We start from the raw sequence: 17,028 nt of genomic DNA on the forward strand, positions 1-17,028 counted from the left end.
TCGTTAAACCTCCGTCACACGTCATCAATCATTGGTTCCTCAAACTCACCATCACTGGAATCTGATTGGTTGACATCAGGTCGGAGGAGGCGGGTCCTCGGCTGCTCTCCTGGACTCTCTTGCGCTTTCGTCGATTGGTGGAGGCGTCTGTTGCTACTGGAGACACAAAAAGGTGTTTTTTTACTTCCCCGTGGTTCTAAAGATCGGAGCTCTGCGTCGCCTGACACGAGGAACTCAAACACTTACCTGTGTTACAAGCCTGGCTACAGATCTCTGCAAAGGGTCTGTGAGAGAGAGAAAACAGACAGAGATACTCAACTCAACTCTGCCTCCATTCTTTCACCAGAGCTTAACCGCTTCAACGTCAGAATAGTGTTCGCTATTTCATATTATTTACGTTCGCTGCAGAGGAAGATTTATTCTTTGACATCTGAGAGGCTGGATTTAAATCCAGAGCATAAATAAACCATAATGAGCTTAAGCACCAGAAGCAAAATAAAAGCTATATTGCCAGTGAAACAGGCGACGTGGTGACAGCACGCTGCTGAATATTCAGGTGTCTCAAACACTCACTGCAGCTGGCTCTTGATGCTGAATGTTACTTTGTCTGCGGCTTGAAGGATTTTCTCCAGGCACACGATGTCGTAGGTGTTGGGGTTTCGGAAGGGGACGTCGTCCGGAAGCCCGTCGACTTCTACAGACTCCGGACTGCCACGGATCAGCTTGTACGGGACCACGACGGAGCGGTCTAAGCCCAGAGCGTCACCTGAACGCACCGCCATCAGAAACCACACAAGAGAGACAGAAATGAAGCCTTTTGATCACCCCGACATAAATATACATGTTCCTCTTAACTTAACGTATTATTCTAATGACGGTATTCTGCTTTGTGTCACATTGGATTACATTAATGTTTATTTCAGTAAATCAGTAGCTTTTAATCTCATGTAAACATGTACAGAATGAGTAAGATCAAAGAAAAGCATAAACTCTAAGTTGACGTGTCACACAGGAAGTCTACTCACCGTATTTCTTGTTGAACAGCTCCTTGACTTGCTCTCGGAGGACGACTTTCTCCCCCATGCGGTTAATGTCGTCATCATCTGTGAGAGGAAGAGGATCCGGTTAATAAACTCTTTCACAAATAAAGTAACAGCAGGAAAAACGTGGCTAAAAGAAAGATGTTCTACTCACCGCTGATTGAGGCGTAGGCCTTCTTTAGTAAAGTGACGCGTCGAGGTGCTGATGAAAAAGCTCTGTGTTAATATTACTCGACATTCATATTAGCTGTCTGTGCTACGTTATGGTTATTTAATGAGGTTTTATGTTGAAATAAATAATTGTGTTCTCACCTGGTTTAGGAATGAGTCCTTGAAAAGGTCTGCAGAGAACCAATAGAAAGGTAAAGTTTAACAGATGTAACTACAAAGCTGCATCCAGTGGAGGGCTGCAATGTATTATATATACAATATTAATACTATAAGTCTAGGGCTTTTATTGTGAAAAGTAAGAGCAGAAGGAGTCTGGTCTGCGCTGCCTTTGTAAATAAAGTTTGCCGTCTTGGTTCAGTTGTGATGTTGTTTTATAATTCTTTTAAATATAAATACAACTTAAAACCTGATTGGTTGATGCCTTTATTCGCAGCGTAAAAGAAAACATTGCTTCTTCGTCGTGTAATATTTGCGTTGTGCGTGAAAGTATAATTACAAAAACAAAGGTTTTGAAAAAAATACATGAGAATTAATAAAATTGCAGGAAAAAGACCTCCCGTGGTGCGTCTGTTACTCCTCCACTGAGTCTCACGGGTGGAGTCAGCAGAATTAAACAGGCAATGAAAGCTGTTTTGAGAAAGTGTGAATCTCTGCCACCGCGAGGGGTCCTTGAGCACACAGACATAAATGAACATCCAAAATATTACGCAGTTTGTGAGGGCCGCCGTGGACAGACACATAGATGCACACACACACTCACGCACAATCGATCTCATCATCTCCTGGCGAAGATAATAATAATTAATAACAATGTTTTTTTAACTATGTAAACATGAAAGCTGCCCTTGAGTTGAAATGTGCTCTTTAATTATCTTTTACTCAATGAACGATATCCGTATCACAGCGAAGGACGATTATTTGGACCAATGAAACTACGTCACATGTGTTGGAGTGATCATGTGACGATGTGGGATTCACACCTGGTGATGGTGAAGTTGATTTTGTCGGCGACCGCCAGGATCCTCTCCAGGTTCTGGGAGCCGAAGGTGCAGGGCTTCCTGAAGGGGATGCCGGGGGGGAGGCCCTCGATGATGACCGAGTCCGGGTTGTTCTTGATCCTCTTGTAAGGCACTTGGACGGGGTACTTGATGCCCAATGCCTCCCCATACTTCCTGTTGAACAGATCCTGGACCTGCTCGCGCAGCGTGTTGGCCAGGTCGATCCTGGACAGCTTGGACTCCAGGCACTCTGAGAGAGAGAGAGAGAGAGAGAGAGAGAGAGAGAGAGGGAGAGAGAGGGGGAGAGAGAGAGAGAGATTCATGTGTTTAAACCTCACTTCTTCAGGGTGCTGCTGTAGTCACACTCAGTCTTTAGTGTTGAAAGTGAGAAGCGATGCCCATTTATGTTTAATCAATACATCACATATGAGCTTTAAAGTCCGGCTGAAGGGGAACCTGGACCTACCTGAGAAACCAGGTCTCTTAGATAGAGCTGCAGTGTCCTCTGTTTCTGGACTTGAATCATTGGCGTCCAGCTCTTTAGAAAACAACATTTACAGATAAGATTTACTGGCAACAGCAAACGTTAAGAGCTGCTCCTTGTTCCAGCAGCTGGCCTCTGTCACAGATAAAATAACAAATAATAAAGCAGAGATAGCTGCAGGAAAATCCCTGCAAGGACTTTCTTTTTTCCCCTGAGAAGAGTGGTTTTAAAAATAGCACATGAACTGGATTTAACCTCCTCATTTCAAGCGTGCAGAGGACTTAAAGCTGCATTATTAACTTTACAGATGGTGGGATATTGTGCTCACAGCCTCCCTCCTGTCCTCAGAGCTTTTAATACGACGACATCCTTTTTAAAAGGTTTACTGCGGGTTCAGGAGGATGAGAAACGACTTAGGTTAAATGTTACTGACGCAGCATTCAGATACTGTGAGGAGAACTCACAGAGGAGTTCTTCTTTTATTTATTGGTGCAAACAAACCCTAAAGCACCTGCTGGCATTCACTGAGAATCACACCCGTGAACCCAGAGGCATCATGGTACATGTAGTGCTGTCTGCGTATATCTTGCATGCAGAAGACGACTAATGTCTGCAAAATAAAGAATAAACGATCACATATTCATGACCATGACACGCACAAAGTGGTTTCATTTTTCCACCCAGGCTTTTAAGTCAGCTACTCTTGTTATTGCAGGAGGTGGTGTTGTTGTATTCTTCTCTGAAGAACAGAACGAGTGTATCTCGGCCTGAATTTGATGTCATTTCTGTTCAGTTATTTACATAGAAATACATAAAGTATAAGGCGAACACATACCTGGATCACAGATGGGCATGGAAGGCATCTCTTGTTTGACTTGCTCTGTTAGCAGCTCCGGCCTGGAGACACAGAAAGAGTTCTACAATATCAGCAAAGCGGTGAGTGAATCCTTAATTAAAGTGTTCTCGAAGCTTAGAGTCGTGACATTTCATCAAAAACATTTTATTCTACATGTTCTCCTTGAAAATTTAAGCGTTCACTTTAACCAGATTGTGTAAAAACATTAAGCTGTGCCCTCCTCAGTGAAACTATGAAGTCATGATTGATTCATGAGGAGAGGAGAGGAGAGGAGAGAGGAGAGAGGAGAGGGGAGAGGAGAGGAGAGGGGAGGAGAGAGGAGAGGGGAGGAGAGAGGAGAGAGGAGAGGAGAGGAGAGGGGAGGAGAGAGGAGAGGGGAGGAGAGAGGAGAGAGGAGAGGAGAGGAGAGGGGAGGAGAGAGGAGAGGGGAGGAGAGAGGAGAGAGGAGAGGAGAGGAGAGGGGAGGAGAGAGGAGAGGGGAGAGGAGAGAGGAGAGGGGAGAGGAGAGGAGAGGAGAGGGGAGGAGAGAGGAGGAGAGAGGAGAGAGGAGAGGAGAGGGGAGGAGAGAGGAGAGGGGAGAGGAGAGGAGAGGAGAGGGGAGGAGAGAGGAGAGGGGAGGAGAGAGGAGAGAGGAGAGGAGAGGGGAGGAGAGAGGAGAGGGGAGAGGAGAGGAGAGGGGAGAGAGGAGAGGAGAGAGGAGAGGAGAGAGGAGAGGAGGAGAGGAGAGGAGAGAGGAGAGAGGAGGAGAGAGGAGAGGAGAGAGGAGAGGAGAGGAGAGAGGAGAGGAGAGAGGAGAGGAGAGGAGAGGAGAGAGGAGAGGAGAGAGGAGAGGAGAGAGGAGAGGAGAGAGGAGAGAGGAGAGAGGAGAGGAGAGAGGAGAGGAGAGAGGAGAGGAGAGAGGAGAGAAGAGAGGAGAGGAGAGGAGAGAGGAGAGAGGAGAGGAGAGAGGAGAGGAGAGAGGAGAGGAGAGGAGAGAGGAGAGAAGAGAGGAGAGAGGAGAGGAGAGGAGAGGAGAGAGGAGAGAGGAGAGGAGAGAGGAGAGGAGAGAGGAGAGAGGAGAGGAGAGGAGAGAGGAGAGAGGAGAGGAGAGGAGAGAGGAGAGAGGAGAGAGGAGAGAGGAGAGGAGAGAGGAGAGGAGAGAGGAGAGAGGAGAGGGGAGGCTGGAAGTAGAGGCTGTTAAAATGTAGAAAGTTTCATATTTATAGCACATGGAGCCTCCATTTCTGTCCCCCAGCATTGGTAACACCTGTAGCAACTTGTGAACAAGCTGTATATATAGACTCCATTGTTGTAAAATGAAGTAATGATATTAAAGGAAGTACTTTGCACCTGAACTCTTCCCCTGCAGATCACTGCTCTCACCTCTTGATGACGAACTGGATCTGACCGCTAGCAGCTAGGATCTTGCGCAGCTTGGCCGCTCCGAAGCAGTTGGGCCGTCGGATGGAGATCCCCTCCGGCAGCCCGCTGACGTACAGGTCCTCCGGGTACATCTGGAACTTGGAGTAGGGCACCGTGGCCGGTTCAGGCAGACCCAGAGCGTCGGCTGAGGAAGAGGAGAAAGGCTTCTATCGGTGTTCTGCTGCGTCAGACTGACTCATTTACACATTTCACACTCTCTGCATGCTTTACTTTCTGCTTCTGCTCCAGATGTTTTTAGTGTCTAACAATGCATCATTTTGTCTTTAGTCCATGTTTCCATGAACATAATCATCCCTCAGATTGAAGCTTTGCATGTGTTGTTTGATGAGCCTCTGTGCTGCATGTCTTAGTTGATAAAGTGCGTCCTGAACGATGTTATTATTCTCTCTTCTGTTATGACGGTTTCTTCATGCTTATAAAGTATAAATGATGAATAACTGCTGTTATTTAGGGTGACCTTGTAACATCTGTCCAGGGACTACACTTCTTCTCTCCCACACTAATTCTGATGTATTAAAATATATCTTTTAACTATCTAAATGGACTCTAACGGTTGACTTGCTGTGATGGAGACCGGTGGAGGCTGTGAGCTTCCTGCCCTCGTATGAGCGGCTACAGGCAGCTTACCGTACTTAATGCTGAAGAGGCTCTCCACTTGTCTCCGCAGCTGAAGAATCATTTCACCAATGTCCTCCACCAGACTCCCCGCTAAAGGAGTCAAACAACCAGGAGCATTAGGAGAGAGCGATCACTGGGTTTGGGTAAACATTACTGCATCTTTATTTTGATGACTTCCTCCTGCCCTGCACTGGCTGTGTGGCGTATGAACCACCGGAGACCAGAACTAATGGACACAAGGAAGAAGAATGTAGAAAATATGTTTACAGGTGGATGTGAGCACAAATGAGCTGAGCTGCACCTGAAATAAAGGCAAAATAATATCAGTTCTGTCATCATTAAGTCAAAGAAAGATTGTAGAAATAATAGATTTTCAAGAATATGAAAATAGCATTTCTGTCGAACGTATAAAGGGTGTTTTCCTATAATTCAGGGCTGTCGGTGGAGTCACAAGGCTCTATAGTCTGAGGAGGTTTTATGTTATTCCGCTCTGCCTCTCCAACAAGATCATAGTTATAACAATATAACAGGTGAGAGTGAAACGGTGGACGAGTCGGTACCTTCAGAGGATCTTCTGACGCTCTGAGACGCGGCGCTGGGCGACAGAGCTTCACCTGCAGGAAGAAAGACAAACACAAAGCAGCTTTCAGACTGTTATACAACACAGAATTCAAATACGTGATTTATTATTAAGGAAAACAAACGTCTTGATGGTTTACTGGTAGCTTTTCATTGGCTTTGCAGAGCAGCAGTCAGTGTGAATTAACGGTGTAGTGTAAACTAAATCAGTCCCAGCTGTTTGCCTGCAGTAATTATTACATTAGTAAAAGAGTTTATTTAAAGCTGGTGTCTACGTGTGTCTACAGCGCTGGACAAAATACCCGGAGCAGGTTACAACTTGGATGAATCAGTTTTCGGTGGACCTTCATGGACTAAAGGAATAGATGTAATCGAGGAATGGAAACACAATCAGTTTTTAAATCCGTATCAAAAGTTGTGAGACACAATATTTAACCTCGTCTCTTTTTTATTGTGCCGGTAAATCTGTTTCTGTTAAATGAACGATTCAACCTGCGGACTCACACAGTCGTAATATCATTTAAATAGAAATATTCACTCCTGCCCAGCTGTCATGAACGGGGATTTTATCTACGGAGACCAGGCTGTAAACATGTTTATTGCTGCTACTTTAACATAGAGGTCTATGGACAAAGACTCGCTTCTGGAGCCTCAAGTGGCCACTCTGGCTCTTCCACGTTGGTTTCTCATTTCTCAGCACCGAATGCTGGTTGGTCAAAAGGTGTAGCCACACCCAGCGGGTAAGAGGAACTCGGCGTCTAATTGGGGCTCAACTTTTAAGTTCAATGCAAGAAGCAAAACTAAATAATGACAGTCCATTTATTCTGTTATTCAGGAAATGCTGTGTGCTTTAGTGGGAGATCCTCCATCATCTACATCTATAGAGCTGTGAAGCTGTTTGGGCCGTTAACAGCGTCCAACACTGCAGAAGCAGAATGACTTCTTCTGTGAGAAAACTGTCGTACTGTATGCATCGATTTTGACTTTACTACGTATAATTCCAAATAGCAACGAATGAACACTTGAATGAAAGAGCATGTACACAGCACATAATTCTACGTGTGACATTTGCCGCACTTACCTTCATTTTCTTTCCTTTAGTGGTCATTTGTGAAAGAAAAGAAAACTTAAACAAAGCACAATCAAATCAACAAAATAAAACAAAACGCCTCCTGAAAGCATCGTATGCTGAGCTCAACATCACTTTGAGGAGACTCCTCCCTCTCTGTAGCCTCGGCCTCATTTACATGTTCATCGGTTTTATTCATAGGAAACTAACACAATGTCACTTTGGTAAGTTTCATTGATGATCCAGCTAGAATAATCTGTTTTACAGACGTGCTTCTGAAATGTGGAAACAACCCAATGATTCTTCTTTAACCATCATTGAATGCACAAGTCAGCTTAGAGGGTCAGTCCACAGAGATCTCTGCTGGTGAGTTGAATGTAGTTTGTTGTGTTCAGACAAATTAAACCGAAAGGATCTGCTTGGTTAGATACCAGTAGAGATGGGGAGGAACATATGTTTGTAATTTCGGGGGGGGGGGGGGGGGGGGACCAACCCTTTAAGGTGAAAAAACGACTAAATAAATAAAATGACTGTAAAAGTGCTGTTTATTACCACTTGTGATAAATGAGGCGGGTGCAGTTTAGAGAGAGAGAGGAGTCTACTCAGAGGTCTTGACTTTAGTTTGAAAGGGGAGCAGGTCCGTGTTAGAGGACGGTAGGGTTTGGGAGCATTGAAAGGATGTTTGAGGAGCAGCGTTGTCTCTCTAAGACATCTCTAATCATTCTGCAGGACTACAGGGCAAGCTGGAAATCTGCACAATGCATCAGTGTGAACCTTTCTGCTGATACATGGTGCCTTTCACAGAGGAGAGCTAGTGATGGTCAGACTGGGGAGAAGAGAAGAGCTACAGTGGGCCGGAGTTTAGGGAGTGAGGGGGGGGTTCTTGAGGTTGGGGGGTCTGGAGCTATGAGTTCTATGAGTTCTATGAGGTTTTGGTCGTGGGGGAAGTGGGAGAGTGGAAGGACAAACTAAAAGGTATCTGAGAAAAGTGTTTTCATACGTGTGGCAGCTTATTTTAGCTCCCTACAAACACAGCCAGAGAGTGCAGGGGGGCAGTGGGAGGCGCCGGGTGGCACCGCGGTGGCTGTGGGTGGAGCTGGCGTTCCAGGGGGCTGCGGTGAGAAAGGAGGCGGGTGAAACGGAGGCGGGGGGGGCTGAGCTCACCTGCGTGGTTCTCCATTTGGTGAATGGGAGCAGAAGGAGCAGAAGGAGCAGAAGGAGCAGAAGGAGCAGCGGGAGCAGCGGGCGAGGCCGTGGGTGGACACGCTGCAGCTGCGACCGGCTCGGCCACCGACTCGCCGGGCTCCTCCCCTCCGGTACCAGCCTCTGATGACACACACAGCAACATTTTGATATTTCCTCTATTTTATTTTCTTAGATGTAAAACCGACATAATCAAAGCCAAACCATTACCATCATCATTAGTCCTCATCCTTGAAATCTTCAAAAGAGCGACACTTATACTTCATCCAAAATCACACACTGTGCATTATATATATATGATATGCTCAATATGTGTCCTATTGTTTGTGTGAATAAACAGTGGTACGTTTCAGACGCACTGAGCAGTAATTACCACGTCACGTTCTGACAGCCTCCTTGCAGGTGACAGGTAACAACAGTAACCTCGGCCAACCGTCATGTGACCGAGCGATATTTTGTGAGAACTATAAAGTCTGAAGTGGGGACTGCACGGTGGTGTGGTGGCTACCCTCACAGCAAGGGGGGCCCGGGTTCAAGTCCCGGGCTAAGCCTCCGTGTGGAGTTTGTAGCTTGGGTTCTCCGGCTTCCTCCCACAGTCCAAAGACATGCAAGCTTAGGTTAATTGATGACTCTAAATTGCCAGTAAAGTGAGCTCTATGTTGTCTATATGTTGACTCATTGCTTTGTGGGATATTAATGCCGGCGTAGTGTCCAGTGTTTGCGCTCCAACGACCTTTAACCTGAAGCTTGAACACGGAGGAATGAAGAAGTCCTCTGGATCTGCTTCTGTTTTAGAATATATATTTCCATAGAGAGCAAGACTCCTTATGATTAAAGTTCTGCACCCTTACCTGGCACGGTGACTTGAATGATGTCCCCATCCGGAGGCTCCGTTTTAATCCTTTTCAAAGGAATGCAATCTCCCGAAGGACCTGCGGGGATCGAACGCTTCCCATCAGTGTGTGGCCGAGTGTTTCACGGCCGCGTTCAACAGATTTAGAGACGGTGACAGAGTGTGTTTGAACTGACTGGACTGTAAAACATGACGGGACATTGTCTTCAGAGACTCCCGAGGACCACTGACATTGCTTTAAAAACTTTAACTTGAATCTTTTGTTACATCAAAAAATATGAACAAAAAGTTTTAACAATGCAGAAATGCTTTTATTTGCACATACCTGCTTCACAGTCAGCCAAGGGACTCACGCATGCACTTGCTGATCTGTGAGATTAAATAAAACACACTCAGGTGACTACCAAATTACAAAACGGGTTCATTAAAAATACATAAGCACTTAGGTGGTGGGACACAAGAACTGCTCAAGGGCTCAACACTAACTGTATGAGGACACTTAGGTTGAATGAGATTGCAGATTTGGCTTAAAGGAATACTTCACCCCTAAATTGACCGTTTGTACATCACCCTGTGTTACCTTGAGTTCTTAAAGAAAACTTGTCTCTCGTGCCTCCGCGGTGAAGAAGTCTGCAGACGTCTCTCTACCCAGCAGCGTATCAGCGTATCAGAGGCGTTCCTAGACCAGAGGAGATTTATAATCCCTGCAGCGTGTTCTGGGTCTACCCCGGAGGCTTCTTACTAGCTGGACAAGCCGGGAAAAACCTCTCCAGGGATCAGATGTACCTCTGTACTCCGATATCCTTCCAGACATCTGAGCTCCACCAAGTAAGGGTGTTGCACTTTGGCCGCTTGTATCCGAGATACGCGGCAACCTCCAGTTCTGCTGAGTGAAGTCAATGCGAATCCAAAGGGTTTTAAATAGTAAAGTTGTAGCATTTAGATGCAGCTGTTTGGGAAGTAAGGAGCATGAATAAAGAGATAAATGAGACTTGGATTACACTGCATGAGCTGTTGCTAATCAAGACTCTTCTCTGTGTTGTGATTCTCTGTTCACTTAGAGTTGAAGGATTTCTAACTCAGGGAGAGTAGTTGATACATAAACGGTCATTTTGTAGGTGTAGTATTCCCCTCATCTGAAAAATCAGGTAAACTAAGCACGAACAGATTACATGACGACGGCAGTTATTCTGAGATTTGAGGTAACCTGCAATGATTTATTTTTAATGCATCAGCTGATTTATGTATTTAATCATATTTATCAAAATGTGAATTAAGGACAGTCGCTAAAACTAAGCACATCACAGCTGGTGTCACCGTAGGACTGTAAAATATAAATACAACATATATATATATATATATATATATATATATATACTGTATGAAGAGCTTCATTCAGCGCACAATAAGAGTAACGGCAGCTCTAGATGCGATGGAGTTTGGCCCCGACGCCTCTCATATCTCCAGGTTACAAACTAAATGTGTGTGGGCGTGGCTCTGACCTGCTGCTGTGAGGATTGCTGACCGGCTCGGCTGCGGTGGGCGGGATGCTGAGATTGTCGAGGAAGCCGTCTTCGGGCATGGAGCCCAGGTCGTGCTTGCCGTCCTCCCTCATGATCTTGCCAGCGGCTTCGTCAAAAAACAAGACAACAGGAGATAAACAAACATCCCATCAGCGAGGAACATCTGTGGGCTGCACACATATAAACAAACACTCTCTCTGGTAGCCAGTTACAGTAATTAATTGTCAAGATTCTCAAATATTGTGAGGCCGAATGCTGAGCTCACAAAGCAAACATGAAATAATGACATTTTACCCACAGTTCCCTTTGACAGGAGGTAGATGAGTTATTCATTTTAATTAGCTCTGATGTTGTCTCATAAGACGGCATTATATGAACATAATAAACTGGGAATCTGCCTGCAGCATAGACACCAGTGTGCTACTTCATGATGAATGTAGCCTGTGGAGATTTAGAGTTGTTCCGATACCGATACCAGTATCACAAATGTCTTCGACGCAGCCTAAAATGATGGATTGGGTGAAGGGTTAAATTATGTTATCATAATGTGTTTAAATGTAATCTTGTAAAATATGTTTTTGGCTAGAGATTTCTATAACTCATTTTGTTTGAAGGAGTTGTTTTCACAGCAGTATAAAATAAATATGGAATTATGACTTTTTTGTTTTTAACGTATCGGTATCGGTACTCGGTATCTGCAGATATGCAAATTCAGGTATCGTGATCAATATCAGGAGGGTGAAGATACAACAGCGTGACATTAAGTCTAGAAAAGGGAGGTAAACTATTATAAACTACACAATAAAGTAAAATCTCAAACAGAAACCTTGCAGTTCTAGAAAGACTGGAACGTTTTCAAGTGTAGTTAGAGACGGACCAGCAGGTTTTTATTAATGAAGCCTAATCACAGCTCATATGCGTGAGACAATGGTGTTGAAATACAAAGAAGATTAGTCTTACCAGTGAAAATCCTTTCATCAAACATTCTGGAACACAAAGAAAAAAGGAAATAGGCCATTAGTCACCGAGTTCAAAGAGTGCTTCAGCTCTCGGGGCAAAAAGTCATGATGCAAATCACTGCGCATGTGGAGGAAGACGTCGGTAATAGCTTTTTAACTGCTCTTCCAACAATCAGTCCCGGTCAAACAGTCCCGTAAATGAGTCATTTCTCTGTTATCACTGAATCCCCTAAAAATCCCGTCTACCTCCGGCTCACCCTGCTGCTCTCCTGCTGCCATCCTGACGCAGCTTCACACACGACTGTTTCTCTAAATCCTGTTTATTCACATTCATTCGTTGGAGATTAAGATCGGCCTTCTGAAACGTCCCGCTGTTGAAGCAGAGTACTTTCCTCTGCAGTTTATTAACTAGCTGACTTATTAATGCCAGACGTCCCCGTTCTATATTAGAGTCAGAGCTCATGAAACACATTGAGAGCGTCGCTGTTAGCATTTCTTCACCTCTGCTGGGGTACAACATCTGGAGTCTGGTCTGAGGGTGGCACTAGTGGTTACATGTCAGTGTCACAGAGCTGCTGATACTCTACATTGTTCCTCTTGTCAACAAATACCATGAAAAGATCCTCAAACCGGGCTGTGTCTCACATCAATGAGCCTCGCTGGCGTTCTTCCATTGCTGTACTTTATTTTGAGTCAACGCCGCCCGCCTGCTGCGAGTGCTCTCCACAGCACCACATGTGGATCAATGCGCCGCTGAAAATAGTCCCACGCAGATCTACTGTTTACTCTTCTCTGAGTGGCTTTTGCTAACAGCAGCTGCTTTGGGAAACTAGTGAGCCTATTGTTAGTGAGGCTGCTTGAGCACGGCAAGGAAAAAAAGGGTCAATATTCATATCACGATTATTAAAAACACAATTACTCATTGACTTTGGAAAAATCTCAATCTGAGAGCAGAATTTAGAGGCAATATCTACGAGGAACAATTTAGTAATTTACACATTGGTTGTAAAGATATGAATGGTGATGACGCAGCAAAAAACAAGCCACACACACACACAAAGCGACGGAAAAGTATTTATGACACAAAGCTAAAGCAGCGCATCATTGTGAAGCGGAATGTGGCACAAAAATCACTTTTATATCTTGAATATTTTGTTTCATTATCACTGGAAACGAAAATCGTAGCTGAAGAATAGAACAGGATTAATTGCGCAGCCCTGCTGGCAACTACACATCTGTGACTTGTTTTACATCTTCAGCAGGAGTGAGGCTGAGGGACAGACTGAGGATATATTTTGTGTGCGTCAAACATCATGGAAGACGTGTCTTGCCTGGAACACACAAAGGTAAAGACCCAGTCTGTGTTGATTTGATTTCTTCTTCTTTTAATTTGCCCTTTTTTGGTCATTTTGTCTTTGCAAAGTGAAATGATTGGTGTTGATTGGTGTTTCTTATGGACTTTGTTGACAATAAGAAACACATACAACAAACGCTACTCTGCTCCTCCAGGACTGTTACCTTGATGGCATGTGAGTGTTTTCATTTAACTCTAAACTTTTGGCTCTTTTATGACACAAAGTGTTGGAGAAGTGGTGATTCTGAAGTTGCCGTCACAAAGTCAGATGATGACTAAAGTCACACAGATCCATCGGTTTGTGACCATGAACGTCCGCGCCACATTGAATCCATCCATTAGCTGTCAGGATGATTCACTTCGGACCATGATTGGTTTTTTAAAATCACTCCAGTGAGTGTTGATCTGTCTCCCTTTCATTTTGAAAGTGAACTGCTCATAACGTGGATTTAAAACTTGCTCGTTATTACTCGTGATATCATCTGGACATAATTAACAGCGAGGCTGCCGCTTTAAATGAGGTTCCAGTTAAAGCTGCCGACCGTTATAATTAACGATCAGTTGCTTTTAATTGAACAAAGTCTGTCAACAAAGAACATTGCCTAAAAAAACAGGACATGGCGGGCCTGCATCTGGAGCATCTCCCAATGACAATGGGAATGTGATGCAGCTCTGAAATAAATCACATTTTCAATCTTTCTCTAATTCTATTAGCACTAATGAGCTGCTGGGGAAGAGATGCGTTATCTCAAACAAGGCATGGTGGCTCATTTAAATCAGCTCAAGCAAACGGATGGAAGAGCGGCGCAACATGCTGGAGAGGAGGAAGTCGTTTGGGACATGAATGGAAAAGCTTTACCAGTCAGCGGGACGCAGCGTGCAGATGGTGCAGGCTGGCTCGCATGGAGGGCTGCTTATTAAAAAAACGTTCAAAATAGAAGTTTCAGAGGCGATTCTAAACTGTTTGTGGACAGACAATGAAGTGGGTGAACTATAATCACAACTACATCCGCTTAATCCTTTGAATCAACCCCAAAGATCACAAAACAGTACATCATGCCAACTAAAAACAGTGCTTCTGAGATTAAAAGCATCGGTTACCGTCTGACGATGAAGCGGATCCCGTGCCGCTCGTCCAGGATGCGCTTGAGCTTGGGAACTCCGTAGGTGCAGGGTCTCTTGAAGGGGATCTGGTCCGGGATGCCGATGATCTCCACGGCTCCCGGGTCGCAGGCGATTTTGCGGTAGGGTACAGGCACCATGTGATCTAGACCCAGGGCCTCGGCTGGAGGCAGAAAACAATAAGAATATCACTTAGATATTCACTTTCACTATGAAGTAAAAGTTGGGTTTTCATCTTTATGTATTTGTAACTCAGCAAACGTTAATTAGCATGAGGAGAAGCAGCCTCCAGTGGGATGCACAGCCCATGTAAAGGTTTACAGAAGGGAAGATCATTCCAGCTAAATGAGGAATTAAACTTTAAGGGAACGATAATCGGTGCTGTGGGCTTGGATAAAAAAATAAATCTGGAAAACAGATCCCATGAGCCGAAATGTTTGCTTAATTTGTAGAGACACACGGCAGCCGCTGAGTAAGTACACGGAGGTTGGCTCGCTTGCAAGCGTCTTCTGAATGATTTCAAATAAGTGGCAAAAGGATGCAAATATTTAAGAGATTTCTTCCTCTAGTTGAGCTAGACTTTGGTAGGAATTAACAGTGTGTACAAAAACCTGTCTTGTGAATCGCTGAGGAGACGATGATCAAACCGAAGCACTGACCTCAATCCATCAACATCCAGAGATACGCACGGAATCATCACTGAGCATGAACCTGTGCTCGAGGAGGCAGGGATACCTTCTGGAAAATGTTGCCCCAAAAAAAGCCTCAATGCAAAGAGAGAGACGCTCACCGTATCTGCTGTTGAACAAGATCTGGACACATTCTCTCAACGTGTTGATGTCTTCAGTTTCCCGAATGAAAGAGTCCCATTTCTCTGTAAGAAAGACTTCCTGTCAAAGCTTTTTACACACAGTGAAACGGAAAAACACACTTCTTTTGTTCAAAGGTTAGTGGAGCTTTAACATTCAAATGGGCTTTATTTCACTGGTGAAATTAATCTTCCCCATCTACTCCATGTCAACTTGGGAAATAACGGCAATCTTCTTACGGGATTACTGTTGACGTTGTAGTAGCTTAGCCCTTAATGGTCCAGGTTTAGTATAGTTTAGACTTTGTTCAGTAAACAATGCTCGGCTACAGAATGAGCCTGCAAATCCAAGCAGGGCAAAGGAGAACTAAATGTACAAAAACCTCCTCTGGAATGGCGGATTTGAACTTCTACCCTTATTTAGAATATTCATTTGTGACAACATACTATATATATTGTTGAGGCTGATCCTGATATTGATATATGAGAGTAAAAAAATACATCTTGCATCGTTTTCTGATAAAGATTTCCTAAAATTTGGTTATGAAGAATTGTGATGAAGACTTCTCCACGTTGGTGTTTATAAACTACCTCAAACCTCTTTCTCGGCAGCAGTTTTGTGTTACTTAACAGCCGCTACCAATATGTCTGTGCTAAGCTAATATCGAATGATATAATGCTCTGCAACATGTGCACATGTTAAAGATCTAACTCCATATCACACTTCTGGATCTTAAAGGGCCAGTAGTGATGTTTAGAAGTGTGGTTCTATGAGTTCTTCTCAGTAGTCAGTGTTTTACTACAGTAGAGTTTGGAGGAACAGACGGGAGTACATCAATGTTCTGCTGTGGAGGTGTTTTAGACACCATCTATATCAGTTTAAGTGTACGCTATATTTAGAATATCTTCACCTCTTTACCTTGCTTTCAGAGAACTGAAGCCGCTATCAGCGCTCATTTCACCTCACAGAACACAGAGTTGCTGGTTTACCGCTGCCTCCATCGGGTTGTTTGTTTGTGTTATTGTGTGACTTTGGTGATTCTGAACTAACCCTTTAAAACACCAAAGTCACACAATATCACCAACTAACTCACTAATCGAGGCGGTGGTAGACCAGTTACTGTTCTGCGAGGTAAAATTACTGCGTACACTTAAACTGATATTGATGGTGTCTAAAAGACATCCACAGCAGTACATTGATGTACTCCCGTCTGTTTCTATAAACTCTACTGTAGTAAAACACTGACTACTGAGAAGGACCTCATACAACCACACTCAAAAACATCCAAACTATCCCTGTTAATCTCATGGCATACTTTTTAAAGCAATACCTCCTTATGCTGTGAACCATTTATTGGCGTTCTTACTGAACGATCGATCAGAAGATTGATTCTATGTCTGTAAATATAAAGCCGTCCACAGGACACAAAATCCTCCAACCAGCTAAAGTTCACTAATAATCGCACCGATTAAATATAACGACAAACACTGACATTTAACTTGAAAGCTAATTAAGAGGAGATGTGATGGAAATATTGAGCACATTAAGGTTTGTGCAGTTCATATTTCACATTATTAGTGATGACTTTCAAAGCAAGTCAATATATCTGACTTAGCTATACATCCAAAAATACCTTTGTTGGCCGAGACAGTCTGTTTACCTTGTCTCTAATGACCAATAAACCTGTGTTGTTTAGTGTATCGTCCTGGTTCAATCGTACCTGATTTTTCATGCACTATGGAGAAGAGTAGCCTCTTAGAGATGTGGATGCCAGGAGGGCCCTGACCCTGCTCACCAGGTGGCCTTGTTGTCTCATCTGAAAATGCAAGACAGATTTAAATACACTCAGTTCAATTCACTTTCCCTTCAGCCAGAGATGTTCCCTTAGCATCCCACAATGAAAAAGTACCAGAATAGAGAATTACATTTCCATGTGTTGGTCTTGTTTGCAGAGTTTTTCTACATTTT

The 17,028-nt window shown here is 44.1% G+C and overlaps 1 protein-coding gene across 9 annotated transcripts in view; it reads right to left on the reverse strand.

Annotated features, from left to right (window-relative positions):
• The window catches only part of gtf2ird1 (GTF2I repeat domain containing 1), a 33,278-nt gene that overhangs the window by 3,394 nt on the left and 12,856 nt on the right, over nt 1-17,028 (reverse strand). For 6 of the 9 annotated variants that reach the window (XR_012956292.1, XR_012956293.1, XM_076101822.1 and 3 more), the window contains exons 7-27: nt 16,781-16,876; nt 15,042-15,125; nt 14,231-14,414; nt 11,777-11,802; nt 10,796-10,922; nt 9,874-9,972; nt 9,619-9,662; nt 9,292-9,372; nt 8,402-8,563; nt 6,150-6,203; nt 5,599-5,679; nt 4,912-5,095; nt 3,529-3,590; nt 2,676-2,747; nt 2,192-2,459; nt 1,353-1,381; nt 1,195-1,242; nt 1,026-1,103; nt 574-766; nt 247-284; nt 50-156 (exon numbers count right to left, since the gene is read on the reverse strand). Coding sequence is in view for 7 of the 9 variants with exons in the window: in XM_076101822.1 (XP_075957937.1) it covers nt 50-156; nt 247-284; nt 574-766; nt 1,026-1,103; nt 1,195-1,242; nt 1,353-1,381; nt 2,192-2,459; nt 2,676-2,747; nt 3,529-3,590; nt 4,912-5,095; nt 5,599-5,679; nt 6,150-6,203; nt 8,402-8,563; nt 9,292-9,372; nt 9,619-9,662; nt 9,874-9,972; nt 10,796-10,922; nt 11,777-11,802; nt 14,231-14,414; nt 15,042-15,125; nt 16,781-16,876 (2,117 nt within the window). In the remaining 2 variants the exon portion in view is untranslated. The other 3 variants (XM_076101821.1, XM_076101823.1, XM_076101824.1) reach the window with 3 other exon arrangements.

This window comes from Anarhichas minor, unplaced genomic scaffold (genome assembly GCF_050575085.1).
Source record: "Anarhichas minor isolate MPS153535 unplaced genomic scaffold, ASM5057508v1 ptg000027l, whole genome shotgun sequence".
In the NCBI taxonomy this organism is placed as follows: Eukaryota; Metazoa; Chordata; class Actinopteri; order Perciformes; family Anarhichadidae; genus Anarhichas; species Anarhichas minor.